Below are 14,555 nucleotides of genomic sequence, written 5' to 3'. Positions count from 1 at the left end.
TAATCCACTTCAATGACGTCTGTTAAAACTCTTATTGCTTTTTACTTTTTCGCTTCTACAGACTGACAACGAAGAGAAGGGTTCATCAGCAGCTTCTAGTGTCTGATGTCTAAAAAATATAAATATAAGTAACGCCGACAGGCAGAATGCACTGTACGATAGCAAGAGTTAAAATAAGACGCCTCACTCATGGATTCCCGGCTGTTTCAATTAGTATTTACTTTTGCACTGTATCATTATAATCGCTCCTGTCCTTAGCATTATAATTAACCCTCATCTTTTCTTGAGATCACATTTAATAGCCTTATATGTTTTCTTTGGTCTGACTTAATTAAAACGGAGTAGACGGAAAATAAAGGTGTATCCCTGTACTTTGCCATGATACAGGTAAGCACATTTGAGAAAGAAAAGGTGAAATCCTTAAATCACAGATGTCATTATTCGATCAAGTATTGAAATATCCATCCATTATCCAACCCGCTATATCCTAACTACAGGGTCACGGGGTCTGCTGGAGCCAATCCCAGCCAACACAGGGCGCAAGGCAGGAAACAAACCCCGGGCAGGGCGCCAGCCCACCGTAGTGTATTGAAATATTTCATTTATTAATACTTTACAATATTTTGTGGAGCACAAAAGTAACGAGTTCTCTACGACGAAAAGACGCCGTCAGTGGCTCCACTAACTAAGGTGGCTGCTTTTCAAGTTCTGAGTTCGATCCGAATTAAAGACTCGTCAAAATTAATAATTAAAAAAAAAATCTGGAGTGAAACCAATTTGAACTAAATAATTTTGAGAGATACTGTGGAAGGATCGCATAAGAGATCTGTTCGGGAATGATCGCCATCAAAATGCAGCTCACGTACTTACATTAATTCATCTTCTATTCATTTCCACTTGTCGTCCATGAACCCCTCCATTGAATAAGGTGTGGCAGATCAGGTTGAATTCGCTCTGCTGCACCAAACATTCAAAGGCGTCAATCCGGAGCTCATCAGTGGGGCTGAGCGACACGGCGCAGATCAGTCACCGGCACACACGGGACACTCCGAGGTGAGCAGTGCACGGATCAGGGTCGGTCGGCATTGAAGATCCTCTTGAGTGCTGAGGCAACAGAAAGCAGCGGGATAAACACATCTGGACCTGCTGTCGAAAAAGCGTTTGCCTTTACCAGCAGCATCCCTCCCTCGTGAACATCTTCAAGGTCCGGCCAGGCGATCAGTAAAACGTCGTCTGAGTCACAGCACAGTGCAATAAGAAGACATTTCCTAAAACACATACGAGTGTTGTCATTCGTAAGGAATCTTCCAGTTATAGAGGCGCAATCCCAGTCACTAACACATTTACCGTGTAGCCCCCCCAACACTCAAAGTAAGAACACATTCCACCTTATTAATTTAATATTTAAACATTTTAACCGCTAAACCCGCCATCAACAACTACAACAACAGTTGAAATCGTCACTCAAATGATTTGTTTTGTTACAGACAGAAAATCAGATGCCCATTTCCATTTGATGTATCTTTACTTTTGTTCTCGCTCTCGGTCCAAAGTGGAGTTTGCTTTTAAATGAAAATAAGAAAAACGGACTTTTGTGGGTGACAATTCACAGAATGGGTGAACTTGGGACCCGAACCCACGCAAGCCTTATTATGGAGCGGCAACGCTACCGCTGCACCACTACTGTTGTCAGCTGGGCGGATGTATATAATGTATGTTTATTTATATATATATATATATATATATATATATATATATATATATATATATATATATATATATATATATATATATATATATATGTATGTATGTAATGAAGACCACGGTGGCGCAGTGGGTAGCGCTGCTGCCTCGCAGTTAAGAGACCTGAGGTTCGTTTCCCGGGTCCTCCCTGCGTGGAGTTTGCATGTTCTCGCCGTGTCTGCCTGGGTTTCCTCCCACAGTCCAAAGACCTGCAGGTTAGGTGGATTGGCGATTCTAAAATTGTTCCTAGTGTGTGCTTGGTGTGTGTGTCCTGCGGTGGGTTGGCACCCTGCCCGGGATTGGTTCCCTGCCTTGTGCCTTGTGTTGGCTGGGATTGGCTCCAGCAGACCCCCGTGACCCTGTGTTCGGATTCAGCGGGTTGGAAAATGGATGGATGGATGTAATGAAGACGAAAACAATTATATAGAGATGTATACTATATGACATACGTTCAGCGTTGAATGGATATCTATGAGAGTACTAGACAAAGAGCCCGTAAGATGAAACGGGCACGAGTTTGTGTCAGCAGTGTATGAAGAACAAATGATAAGTAACAAAAGAAGTTGTTTTGTAATGATTGTACTGTTAATTGATGAATTTTCCAGGCCTATAGTATAATATTGAATGATGAATGTTCCAGTACAATATGGAATAGTAATAAGTATAAGCACCACAAAAGTCGCCTTTCTCTTTGAATTTTCGCGGCCGTAAATCCGCCGCCTGCCGCGATGTCGGTCTCGTAAGGTTTTTCAGGCAGCTGCGCAGAAGGCGACTGCGCATTCGGCTTCGGACGGACGTGAGTGAGTGAGGAGGAGGCAGGTGAATTATGTATTAAGATTATAGTGAGAGATGTGTCGTCACTCGTATTACTAAAGCTCTTCTTTGCAGCATTACACATTCTACAAGTCGGCATTTGTATTTTATTTTTTGCCACAAAGTATTATCAGGCACAATCATTTAACATGTATGGATCATCCACAAACATTCATTTCAATGGGAATTCTGTCGAGTTTTTTAACTCTGTTGATGCCACATGTACTTCAAACGGGAACTCGATGAATAATGATTGGAAGCACTAAGCAGACATGCGCACTGGAATCGTCAAGCTTGGTTAGAAAAGCACCGAGCAGACATGCGCACTGGTTACTGAATCTTTGTGACGCCTCAGCACACTCCAAGGCATTGACTTCTGTATTTGTGAGAGTCTCTCTGACACTTCACTCTCTAGTTATATTTTCTAATTCGTATTGACATTACACACTTCACTTGATATAGTTAAGTGACGGCCTGAAACGACAATTCAGGTAGTTGCTGAGAATTCATTAGTGTTCTTGTGGATTGCTGTGATTTCTTTTGTTTGATAGTTAGTGTCAAAGATATATTGTCATATATCAATTTTACATATATAAAAAGATTAGGTAAATCGTGCAACCTTTATATGGAATGCTAAATTTTGTTCAAAACCGTTTGTAAATATAATTTTTTTGTCTTCATTAGGAGAATACAACAATGATCCTGTCGTGTCAATTAAACCAATTTAACGTGCAAATGTCAAACAACATATTTCTCCATCCGCCGCAGTCAGAACAGCAGTAGTAGGTCACTTGTGCGGAGCTCGTTATTTATCCCCATTAGGTGGCTCAATGGTGTTGGTATTAACCCTAATTGGTATTGATGAGGGTGTCCAATCCTTCGGTCACTTCATTGGCTCCCCGTCCATCTCCGTATCGAATACAAACTCGGTTTGTTTACTCAGCAGTGTATCAATGGAAATGCTCCACAATATCTTAAGGAACTCCTTACACTACAAATACCCACCGCCTTCGCCCCCCTGTGACCAAACTTCATACAATGGGTGCCCGAGTCTTTGCGGTTGCTGCTCCGCGGCTCTGGAATGTTCTACCAGAGAGCCTAAGAACACAGCAGACGGTGGGCTGTTTAAAAAAACAGCTAAAGACTTTTCAATTTAGGAAGGCTTATTAACAAGAATGTTATAATTATTGTTGTTTTATCTTGCCTTGCTTTTGTTTAACTTTTCATGTAGCACTTTGAGATCTATATTACTAAACCACAGTTTTCCGGGGGGGTAAACGTTAACATTTAACATTATACATAGTTATTGTCTGTTTTTCACCTGCATTATTATCATTCTTTAATTTAATATTATTTATTGTATCAGTATGCTGCTGCTGAAGAATGTGAATTTCCCATTGGGATTAATAAAGTATCTATCTATCTATCTATCTATCTATCTATCTATCTATCTATCTATCTATCTATCTATCTATCTATCTATCTATCTATCTATCTTTAAATTTATGCACGAACGCACCGAAACGCATGCGCACTGCGCTCAAACGCAGCGGCTTCCCACAGTCAGTAGGTGGCGCCCACTTCAGACACACCAGAAGCAAACACGTCACGGCTCCACAATGAAGGAGCTCAACTAACGGAAATACAAAACGAGCCCGTATGGATAAACACAATGAACGAAGGCGCCCACACAAAGAATCCGCTGTAGTACAAATGCGCCGCGGCGCCCCAGAGTCGGTAGGTGGCGCCCACTTCACGATCTATGAACTACAGCTGAGGTAAAGCGTGCAGGCCAAGTTCTACAGCCGCCCGGACGCGACCACCCACACCTAAACTTGCTGCGCTCCACTCTACCGGCAGTCGGTGTCAGCAAAGGCAACGGAATCACGTCTCCATAAAACGAAACCGCTGTAGTACAGATATGCTTATTTAATTAAATGACATTTCCCCAGACGCACCCACCCTCCATGATATGTCATCCATCCAAATATCGGACGGAACAGAAACTGATTGCCATTCTTGGATTTACGATTCTCTAGAGAATCGCGGGCTTACTTGTTTACTGCTAATGTGAAGTGTCCAATAAATAAAATGCTTTATTATCGCAACTGTCTGTCAGTAAAACACCAGGGGTTCGCGTCGTTGGTCCTCCTCTTTTTCAGTTCCTCCATTTAACAAAATTTTCGAACTTGGACGGACAGCCAGCGAATCGAGCTATCGAGGGTAGTCGGGCAGGGGGCACACGTCCCTAATTCTATTGTGTATGTAAAGAGTTTCACTGTAAAACGTAATAAGCTTCATATTTGTGTGTTTGGAGACCCTGGTGTCGTACTGAATTTGTATTGTAGAAAAACAAACTACTGTGCAGCATGACTAAATGTGTCTTTTCGTTTCTGATCGCTATACGGTACTACCAATTTGGGACAAGTCGCTATAAAGAGTTTCAGCCAATCAGCGCCTTCTAAACATACAGAATGACAGTGTGACCTTTTATTGTAGCGGCGCAGCATCTTCGTGTCAGTCCGTCATTGTCCTGTTAGACTATTTACTGTTAAGTGCTGTTTGAGGTACCGTTTACAGTACAACAGGTAGCCTACGTAGTTCTTAAATTGGTATTGAAATGCACACACAAGTCTCCTAAATTATTTATTGAAATGCCTACATTTACAGTGTCCGTTTTAGGAAATCGTAGTTTTTACTTGTTCCCGTTATTAAGAATTATAATTTCTCAGTGTCACATATTATTCGTTACTACTCGCGAGTCCCGTATCATTGAGATTCTGTTTTATATTCTGTATAAGCAAACTTTTTAAAAAGAGCGTTAATTGAACTGACAATAGCAGACTTGTCATCTTCTTAAAATGACTTTATTGATTTGATATTGACAATTAATCATAAGGTCAAAAACCAAGGAGGCTGTGAGTTTCATGGACTGCGCTGTTTCTTTTTTTTGTGACATCGCGTCAGTAGAGAGTGCGTGACGTTAACAATGCATTGTGTCCCAAATGACAGCGCACACGCTTTGTGATATTTCCTAAAGGCCAATGTGTCTCAGTTTGCTCATTAATATATTGTGACAGTGTATTTTAGTGAGAATGATTATAAACATATTACCCATGTTCATTTCCCATGTGTAACGTTTGGTGTGAATAAATAAAAAGTAACAACACATATAATGGTTATGTTGCATCGTTTATGATTAACAAAATTCATAGTTTATCTGAAATGCTCTACTTATACAGTCGATTTATTCCACTTCTGAAGGTGTACACTGTCGGTATTCTCCATTGCAGTGTAACGTGTGCCAGTGCGACTGAGGGGTGGCAGACGAGCTCACGTAATGGGTGACAAGGCACATCCTCACCCTGATGCCCAGGCTCTTGTCATGAATATTCCCATCTTGTGCTTTTTCTCGTTCCTGCCAGTTTACTATTATTATTGGACACGTATGTAGAGGGAATGTGTGTCTTATTTTATGTGTATGAAAGGAAGGACAGTAAAGCCTTGAATGAAACTGAGTGTTGATGCTTTGGGTGACACGACAGGTAAGGAGCAGGGAACGTTAAATGTGACAGTGACTGCGGGGGATTGTGGGACTGAAGATGGTTTAAGAATACAGAAACGACAAAAGCTTAGTCTATCTGCCATTCTATTTACATCAATGATTTACTGTGTTGCTGGTGCTTTTTTGAAAGTTTGTCTCCAGATGTGCTTATCCAGCTGCTCCTTCTTCTCAGTACTTGAGTGATCTTTATGTTCACCTCTGGATGGATTTGCAAAGTTTCTTTAAAACTTTTTTTGTCTCATTAACGCAGAAATCCCGAGGCTTTCCTTAAATTGCAGAAGACACTGTTGATGGCGTTTAAAGACAGTTGTGATTAGTTATGCAGCACACGCTTTTACTCACATTGCTTTTTGGAAATCAGTAATACAAATCAGCTACAGATCTGGGAATCACTGAATAGTAAAAACGTTTAATGAGAGTGTCTTGCGGATATACTGGTGTAATGACCACGTCGGCTTTAGTGAAGCGTTTCTTAGCCTCTCTGATATGATCGACATGGGGTAGAGTAGATTCTGGATTGTTATAATACGTGCTACCTTACGCAAAATATGCTCATTAATTTGTTACAGATTCTAGGTGGACACGATTCCACACCAAGGAAAAAGGCGCCCCATGTAAATCGTTCATAATGTCTCCAAAATATATTTGTTAACTTTCAGACAAGTACTACTTAACTGTTTTATACAAAATCCTTATTTCAAGATACGCGAGCCCCAATTAGGATTTGAACTCGGCTTAGCGCACCTCATCGCTGTAACACGAACAACTGCTTTCACGCTTTGAGCCGACGCAGTTCGGCAGACGAGTGAGAGACCAAATCGACGGCTGACTGCGCAGATATCAATGACGTCATCACGCTAGCGTGCCTCAAAATCACGTGACAGGCGCATTTGAAACAAGCCTCGAAGCGGCGCTTCGAGCGCTGGACACAGTGTCGATACCTCAGTATCGAGCGGCCCGTCACTAGAAATCCCCGCCTTAACGAATCCCGAAGCAGCGGTGAACTTTGTGTGTCCTCGGAGATAAAGCGGTGGCGTCCTCTTTAAGGTGCGCGCTTCGCTTCGCCTCCCGTCCCTCATCAAACTAGAAAACCCGGAGAGTTTGTGTCGAAGTGACGGGCTGTAAAAGTGAACCAAGAAATCCGGAGCGCGAGGTTATTAAGCCTTGGCGTGTCCCGGAGTTCCGGTAATCAGAAGTGGCGGCGCCGTTCACGGACCCACCGATGGGTCGTTTTGATGTTTTTTTAAAGGCTCTCCGTGCCCGCCCACTCAGCTGACCGGACCCCTACATGGCGTTAAAGTGAGGAGAGGAGTCCCGGTGGCCGGCTAGTTCGGGACTGGGAGTTGCGAGTCCGGTAAGCGGCGCTCCTTTAGCTCTTGGCTTTCGTTTTCTCTTTTTCTTTTTTTCTCCTCCTGTTGTACCGCAGCGGAGCTCCGTCTCCATGACCCGGCTGTGTCCCTCGTGCCTCCTGGCGCCGTAATGGAGCTCTCCCTGGTGTCTCTGGACGCCCTCCTCTCCCCCGATCTTCCGGTGTCCTCCCCTTAACTCTTTTTCTTCCGTTTTCGCTTCATTTCTGGTGTTTTGAAATTTTCTTTCAAGTAATTTGAGAGCCGCCCTTCCCCCGCCGCGACTGCGCAGTTGAGGATGTTGTCTGCCTGTCTGACGGGCGGGCGGGGCGGAGCTGTTCGGCCCAGTCAGCTTGGAAGCACCCGGTGGGCACGGGGCTTGGCACGGCTGGTCGGTTTTATTCCTCTGCCACTTTGTTTTATAGCCAAGGCATCAGTTGAGGCAGCCATGAAACAAGCCTGTGTGAACCCTTGAGTGTGGCACCCTGGGCACAGGTGGCATCCGCGTGTTGCATGATGTAACTCTTGCTTGGTCATTTAGCTTTTTTTTTTTTTTTTTTTTTTTTAATGAATCAAACTTTTGAAAAGCTGACAAACGTAAGCCGCTGATGCCCAGACATGCCAGCTGTTGGCACCAGTGGAGCTTTTCTGTCTTGTCACTTTGGTTTTAATTAATTGATTTCTATTTTTTATGCTTGAATCCCATCCCATTAACATCAAGCTCATTATCAAAGCAGCTTAATCAAATTACTGGTATAGACCTGGCACTGCAGGGCACCACTCATAATGCCAGTTGGGAATCGCTGAATTAGCCTAATCTTCCCCTCCTGGTGATTTGGGGGGAGGCCATGCAGACAGCCTACAGGCAGCACCTGGTAAGGTAGGCAGAGGTGTTGTAATCCTGGCGCCAGAGTGGGCTCTGCACACAGGACACACAATAAGGACCCAGCAGATTTTGAACCTGGGGTGCTGCAGCAGAGCTGCCCACTTTGCCACCTTGCTGAGTGCTTCATTAGCGGCCTGCTGCGTTACACTGTGTGAAGCTGCTAAATGCCACATGTGACTTGTGCCCAGGTGGTGTCACCATTTGTAGGGGCACATGTCAGAGCTTCTGCCAGAAAAGTCACCAGATATAACCCCCCCCCCCCATCTTGAATATAAACAAAAAAGTCAAAGCAGCCACTAGGTGTGAGGCTGTTAGGCACCACATTTTATAATTTTGCATGTGCCCGTTTTTATATGGAGGTCGTTCTTGCCCCCCTGTGCCCCTCTTTCTATTGCAGTTGTATTTGTAGACTCCCTTAAGAAGACTGCACACTTTGACACAATCGGAACTTCACTGGGGACCACCATAACCCCAAACACCCCCCGTCCCCCTTCCCGTGTAGTCATATTCCCTTCAACGTGTTCTTGACATGAACTTCACAGTGGCAAGGGTGGCATGATGGGGCGGCACACCGGGGAGGGTTTTGGAGTGATCTGTTATTTTGCTTTGGGGCCATTTGAGTACCAGCACTGGGGTCCAACAGCTGGTATCGACACCAAAGTCAAACGTTTCGTGCTGACCCAACGCTAAGCTGACGTCACCTTGTAAAGCCCCTTTAAGATGGCGGCTCACGCAGCCCGTGATTTCGGGTTTATCGTGAGCAGAGCTTCCAAGTTACGGTTGGGAAATTTTATTTTTTGTTTTCTTGGCCACATTTTGTCTCGGATCTCTTCTTGTCACCTGACCATTCTCGGTGTCCCCTAAAGTTTTCTTCGGTTTCTTGTCTTGCCGACTATTCTTCTCGTGTGACTTTTTCCTCCGAGTTGATCCAGTTGTTTTGCGGGCTCATCGTTTTGTTTTCAGTGCTCTCTCCTCTGCCATCTAACCCACTTAATATGAACCTTTTTTTTTGGGGGTGGGGGGGATGCTGGAGCCTATGCCCAGTAGCAGAGGGCACAAGGCCGGAAGAGACCCTGGACAGCAGGGTGCCAGTCCATCACAGGGTGAACCCACAGCACCCTGAGGAAGCCCACTCAGACACAGGGAGGTTGGCAAACTCCATGCCAGGAGGACCCTGGACGTGAAACCTGGTGTCCTTATTGCAAGGCAGAAGTTGTGCCACCATGCCACCCTCTGCCATTGTCTACATAATATAATTAGTGGATTTCAAACCTATTATTTTTGTCCCCCTCCCCCCCCCCCCCCCCCCCCCCCCCCCCCCTACAGGTAATCCATGAAACAATGGAGGAGAGTGAGAGGCGTAGCAGGGACGATGCCCCGATGGCGGCACTGCAGTCTTGGGAGAGTCCTCCTCGGCGTTGCCACCCTTTCCTTGTTCCTTCATTTCCTTTGGCCTTTCCCAAAAGATCCGCTTCCTAGTCACGCATGGCACCTGCCGGGTCCCGTCCCCACAGCTCTGTACGGCGAGATGTCCCCATCTGCCTACAAGTATGTCATCAACGAGCCCACCAAGTGCCAGGAGGTGCCCCCATTCTTGGTACTGATGATACCTGTAGCCCCACAGGACCGAGCAGCCAGGGATGCCATCCGGAAGACTTGGGGTTACGAGCGTCTGCTTCCTGAGGTGAAAATTGTGAGGCTCTTCTACTTGGGCCTGCCCCCCGCAGAACAAGGGATGTCCCTTCAGCACGAGGTGGGCAGGGAGAGCGCCGAGCACGGTGACATCATCCAGAAGGACTTCTGGGACACCTACGCCAACCTGGCCATCAAGACCATGATGATCATGGACTGGCTGGCTACCTACTGCCCTCGTGCCTCCTACGCCATGAAGATCGACTCGGACATGTTCCTCAACGTGGAGCTCCTAGTCAAGAAGTACCTCAATCCGCAGGCCTCCAGCCCCAAGAAGAACTACATTGCCGGTGTGGTCATCGGGGACGGGATGGCAAACCGCAACAGGGACAGCAAGTGGTACATGCCCCCCGAGGCCTACCCCGAGCGCGCCTACCCGCCTTACCTCTCCGGCTCGGGATACGTCTTCTCCATGGACCTGGCCCCAAAGATTTCCTTGGCTTCTCAGTCGATCCGTCCTGTCCCCCTGGAGGATGTCTATGTGGGATTGTGTCTGCGGAAGCTTGGCGTCAAGCCGACCCGCCATTACGTGTGGTGGTCCCCGTTCCACAATCACGGTGTCCGCTACGAGCGCTGCCGCTTTGTGACTCTTCTCACCGCCACGGGCTTCCCGCCAGATAAACTCGTGCGGGTTTGGCACGACTTCCAGCTGGCGAAGTTCACGTGTTGATTCCCTCCTTGCCGGTCGAGGAGAGGGGTGGTTGGCGCCCCCAATACTCCCGAATGTAACCCCACGACGTGCCTTCGGTCGTCCGCCAGCGGTCTGGCCGGCTTCCGGATTCTTCGATGAGTTTTGACCAAACGCGCCCGCTGAAAACGACGTCCTTGGAGATGAACTCCCCTGCCCATGGAACGCCAAATTCACAGAAGTGCCTGGCATCACCCGTGTGCTTCCTGGGACACTGAGGTCTTGTCGCCTTACCGGAACTTTCTCTGGGCCATTCACACGTGTCTTAACACGCCACAGCTAATCCCCCCCATGTTTGGGATGCTGCCCTCTACTGGCGTGACATTGAAGGAGGTTGTTTGATGCTCGGTGGTTCTGACATCTTGGTGACATTCCAGTAGGTGTCACTTTTATTAAATCTGAAGTGACGTGAAATGTTCTGTTCTGGAAATACGAGCCTAGCTTCGGAAAACTTCTGTTTAACATCCTTAGAAAACGGCCGAAACAACACAAGGGCTAGCAGACCATAATAAACGTAGAAACCTAAAAATCTATTGAGTTATTATTAAAATGGATAGGACGACTGTTTAATTTGGAACTAAACACGACGCCAGTCTGGGCTCTCAGGTGCAGAATGTCACAGTTTGAGTGGGTGGGTGTGACGGGTGACTGGGTGGATGAGTGAGACGGGGGGCTTCACTTCAGCAATGGCGACGTCAGCAACCTGGAAGGCCTGCTGGGCTTCGACACACAAGAAGCTCAAGAGGATGACCACCCTGTGAACACGTGTGCCCCCCATCGTGACCTTCACACCCCCCGCATTCGGCCACTTTTACAGGACAAATGAAACGGGCACAAGTGACGACGAGACCTGAGAAGCAGCATCTGCGTCCAAACGGTGGGACAAGTGCAAGAACGACAGGTTTGTGGGGTAAACTGTGAAAAGGACGGGCCGGGCTCTTACCGAATCTTTACTAGAGCGCCAGACGTCACCCTTGGGATGAATAAAGTCCTGACTATCAATAATGTTATATAGAGCCTTTCATATCAGCCCTAGTTATCTGTATTATATAGTGCCTTTCATATCTGTCTGACTATAAACCTTATGTGACCGCCTTGTCATTTAACGCCTATCTAATTTTGTGATCCTGCCGACTATACTGAAATGAGTATCCTATAGTGCCTTTCATATCTGTCTATAATTCTGATATAGTGCCTTTCTATCTACAGCTGTCTAGCTTTGAAATACTGTAGTGGCTGTCAGTCTAACTTTTATAGTGCCTTTCTGTATGTCTTGTGTCTTTAATATAGTGCCTTTCTTATCTATCGCTATCCATGATATAGTGCCTATCTAGCTATCTACCTATTATATAGTGCCTTTCATATCTGGCTGTCTATAATTCTGATATAGTGCCTTTCTATATCTAGCTTTGATTTACAGTAGTGGCTGTCAGTCTAACTTTTATAGTGCCTTTCTGTATGGCTTGTGTCTTTATTTCTATCGCTATCCCTATTATATAGTGCCTTTCTCTCTATCTTATCACTATCCATGATATAGTGCCTTTTGTATCGATCTGCCTGCCTGTCTCTAAATCTGATCCAGTGCTTTTTCGCCTATGTATCCATATAGTGCCTGTCGGTCTGTCTACTTGTGTTGCCCCACATCCCCGATGCCCAAGGGTGTAACTCTAAAGCGCGTTCTCGTCCTTTACAACAACATTTATTTCTACAGCACATTTTCATACAAAAAAGTAGCTTAAAGTGCTTTACATAATGAAGAAAAGAAAAATTAAAGACAAAGGAAGAAAATAAGACAACATTAGTTAACATAGAGTAAGAGTAAGGTCCGATGGCCGGCGGGGACAGAAAAAAAAAAAACTCCAGACGGCTGGAGAAAAAAATAAAATCTGCAGGAGTTTGAGGCCACGAGACCACCCAGTCCCCTCTGGGCATTCTACCTAACAAAAATGAAATAGTCCTCTTTGTATTTAAGGTTGTCACGGAAGGACTTGATGATGATGGTCATGCAGACTTCTGGCTTTTAATCCGTCAATGTTGGAACATCACGATACTTTGCGCCACCAACACAAAGAAACCGAAGAGAGTAGGGGTTAGTACGGATTTTAGAGCCTCCATGAATAGTTATTATAATGAACTGAATTACGTTTCCACGTTAAATGCCGGGTTGTGTGACGAGCACGCGCTCAGGTGTACCCAACAGGAGGACAGGCGTTTCGAGCACGCGATCCGCTCGGGCACGCCCCCAGGTATCCAGGGGTGGAGGGAAAGTCTCTGGCATGCGCATCGTTTGGACACGCCCCCAGGTATCTAGGGGGCGGAGGGACGCTTTAACTGAGCAACTTGTCGCCGTGGTTTGTTAAAGCCTGCGCCGGCCCACGGCGGTGTTCAATGTGGGCTTCGAGGCGCTTCATTTCGTTGGTGGCCGTCCAGGTTAAGAGCGGTGCGCAAAACTGGAATTTGACAAGTTGGTTTCAGGTCCTCTGAGAAGAATCCTGGTGAGGGGCGCACTGCTAAGTAATTCGCTTTAACGGATGTGTTGTTGTTTCTGGTTTACATGACAGGTCAATGATTTACAGATCACTCGGATGTATTTTGTTCAATTCTGATTTGTTCTGCAGGACTTTTTGAATTTACTGTTCTGATTTGTTTTACTCGATCGCAAACCATGTAACCTGTAAAAGGGGCGGCCAGGGCTTGAAATCCAAAATGGAAAGCCAGCTCTTAGAAGTGTCGGTGCTGTGCCACCTTTCCAACATGGCCAAACGCGACGTGCGCGCACTGAGCTCAGCGGACTGGAGGTGCCAGGGTGGGCTACGATAACATCCGAGGAGGTCGAGGTGCGCAAAGCTGCATGGCGACGTCTGTCTGTCCGTCCGTTTAATGCCATCGGAGGGTCGCCAAACTCCTGACAGGCGTGGCGAACCACGAAATGCGTTTGGTTTTTAATCCAACAAAGGGGACACGTGGCGACAGAAGGGTCTCCGTGGCCCCCTCGCATACTGGCACGTCACCCGCTGTTTGATGCTCGCTGTCCTCAACGGCACCTGACTGCTAGTCTGGGGTTCAGTAAGTTTTATTCATTTATTTTATTTAGCAGGTTAAAAAGTCTCGTCTGTCCCAGGATTTTTTTTTTATTATAATAGAAATATTTATTTATTTATGTTAAGGTGCCACCTACACTTTTAGAAATGCTGGTTCTTTACAACATTTATTTCTATAGCACATTTTCATACAAAAAATGTCTCAAAGTGCTTTACATAATGAATAAAAGAAAAATAAAAGACAAAGTAAGAACTTAAAATAAGACCACATTAGTTAACATAGAATAAGAGTAAGGTCCGATGGCGAGGGGGGACAGAAAACAAAACAAAAAGAAAACTCCAGACGGCTGGAGAAAAAACTCCACTTTCCTGGCACTGTACTACTGTACTGGGTCACGTGGTTCTCTTTAAATCTCCGAAGGGTCCTTCACTTGTGAAGTTGGGTCTTTGGCTTGTGAAGAGGGTCCGGGGGCAAACCCGAAATCGTTCATGTCCTTGCAGGAGGCGAGCTGAGCCCTTTGTGGTTCGCAGTTGCCATTCAGGAGCCCACTGGGACGTCACAACTCTGCCGCCATCTTTACGGGGCTTTTTGATTTTTTTTCAGTGGAACCTGTTCTCGATCTCCATGGAAAAGCAGCCTGGTCCTCGTACGGCGTCGTTCGGCTTTCAGGGTGTGATCAGCGGGCCAATGCCTTTTAGCAGCAGCAGCTGAGCTCCTCCGAGGTGCCCGATCGTCGCTCCTCTCCATTCTCCACATTCTGCGTTTCAAATGTTTTTGCTC

At 46.0% G+C, this 14,555-nt stretch overlaps 1 protein-coding gene across 1 annotated transcript; it reads left to right on the top strand.

Moving 5' to 3' along the window:
* Positions 1-7,340: 7,340 nt before the first annotated feature.
* Positions 7,341-10,744, top strand: LOC114667619 (beta-1,3-galactosyltransferase 2-like). Its single transcript, XM_028822987.2, has 2 exons — positions 7,341-7,475; positions 9,680-10,744. Exon 2 carries the CDS (start codon positions 9,687-9,689, stop codon positions 10,713-10,715), a length of 1,029 nt encoding a protein of 342 aa, XP_028678820.1. The 5' UTR covers positions 7,341-7,475; positions 9,680-9,686; the 3' UTR covers positions 10,716-10,744.
* The last annotated feature ends 3,811 nt before the right edge of the window (positions 10,745-14,555 follow it).

This window comes from Erpetoichthys calabaricus, chromosome 17, assembly GCF_900747795.2.
Source record: "Erpetoichthys calabaricus chromosome 17, fErpCal1.3, whole genome shotgun sequence".
Lineage (NCBI taxonomy): Eukaryota > Metazoa > Chordata > Cladistia > Polypteriformes > Polypteridae > Erpetoichthys > Erpetoichthys calabaricus.
This window is presented reverse-complemented; position numbering and strand designations above follow the sequence as displayed.

Bases quoted from the DNA above. Each gene is read 5' to 3' on its own strand.
- LOC114667619 (XM_028822987.2), top strand. From the start codon at position 9,687: ATGAAACAATGGAGGAGAGTGAGAGGCGTAGCAGGGACGATGCCCCGA.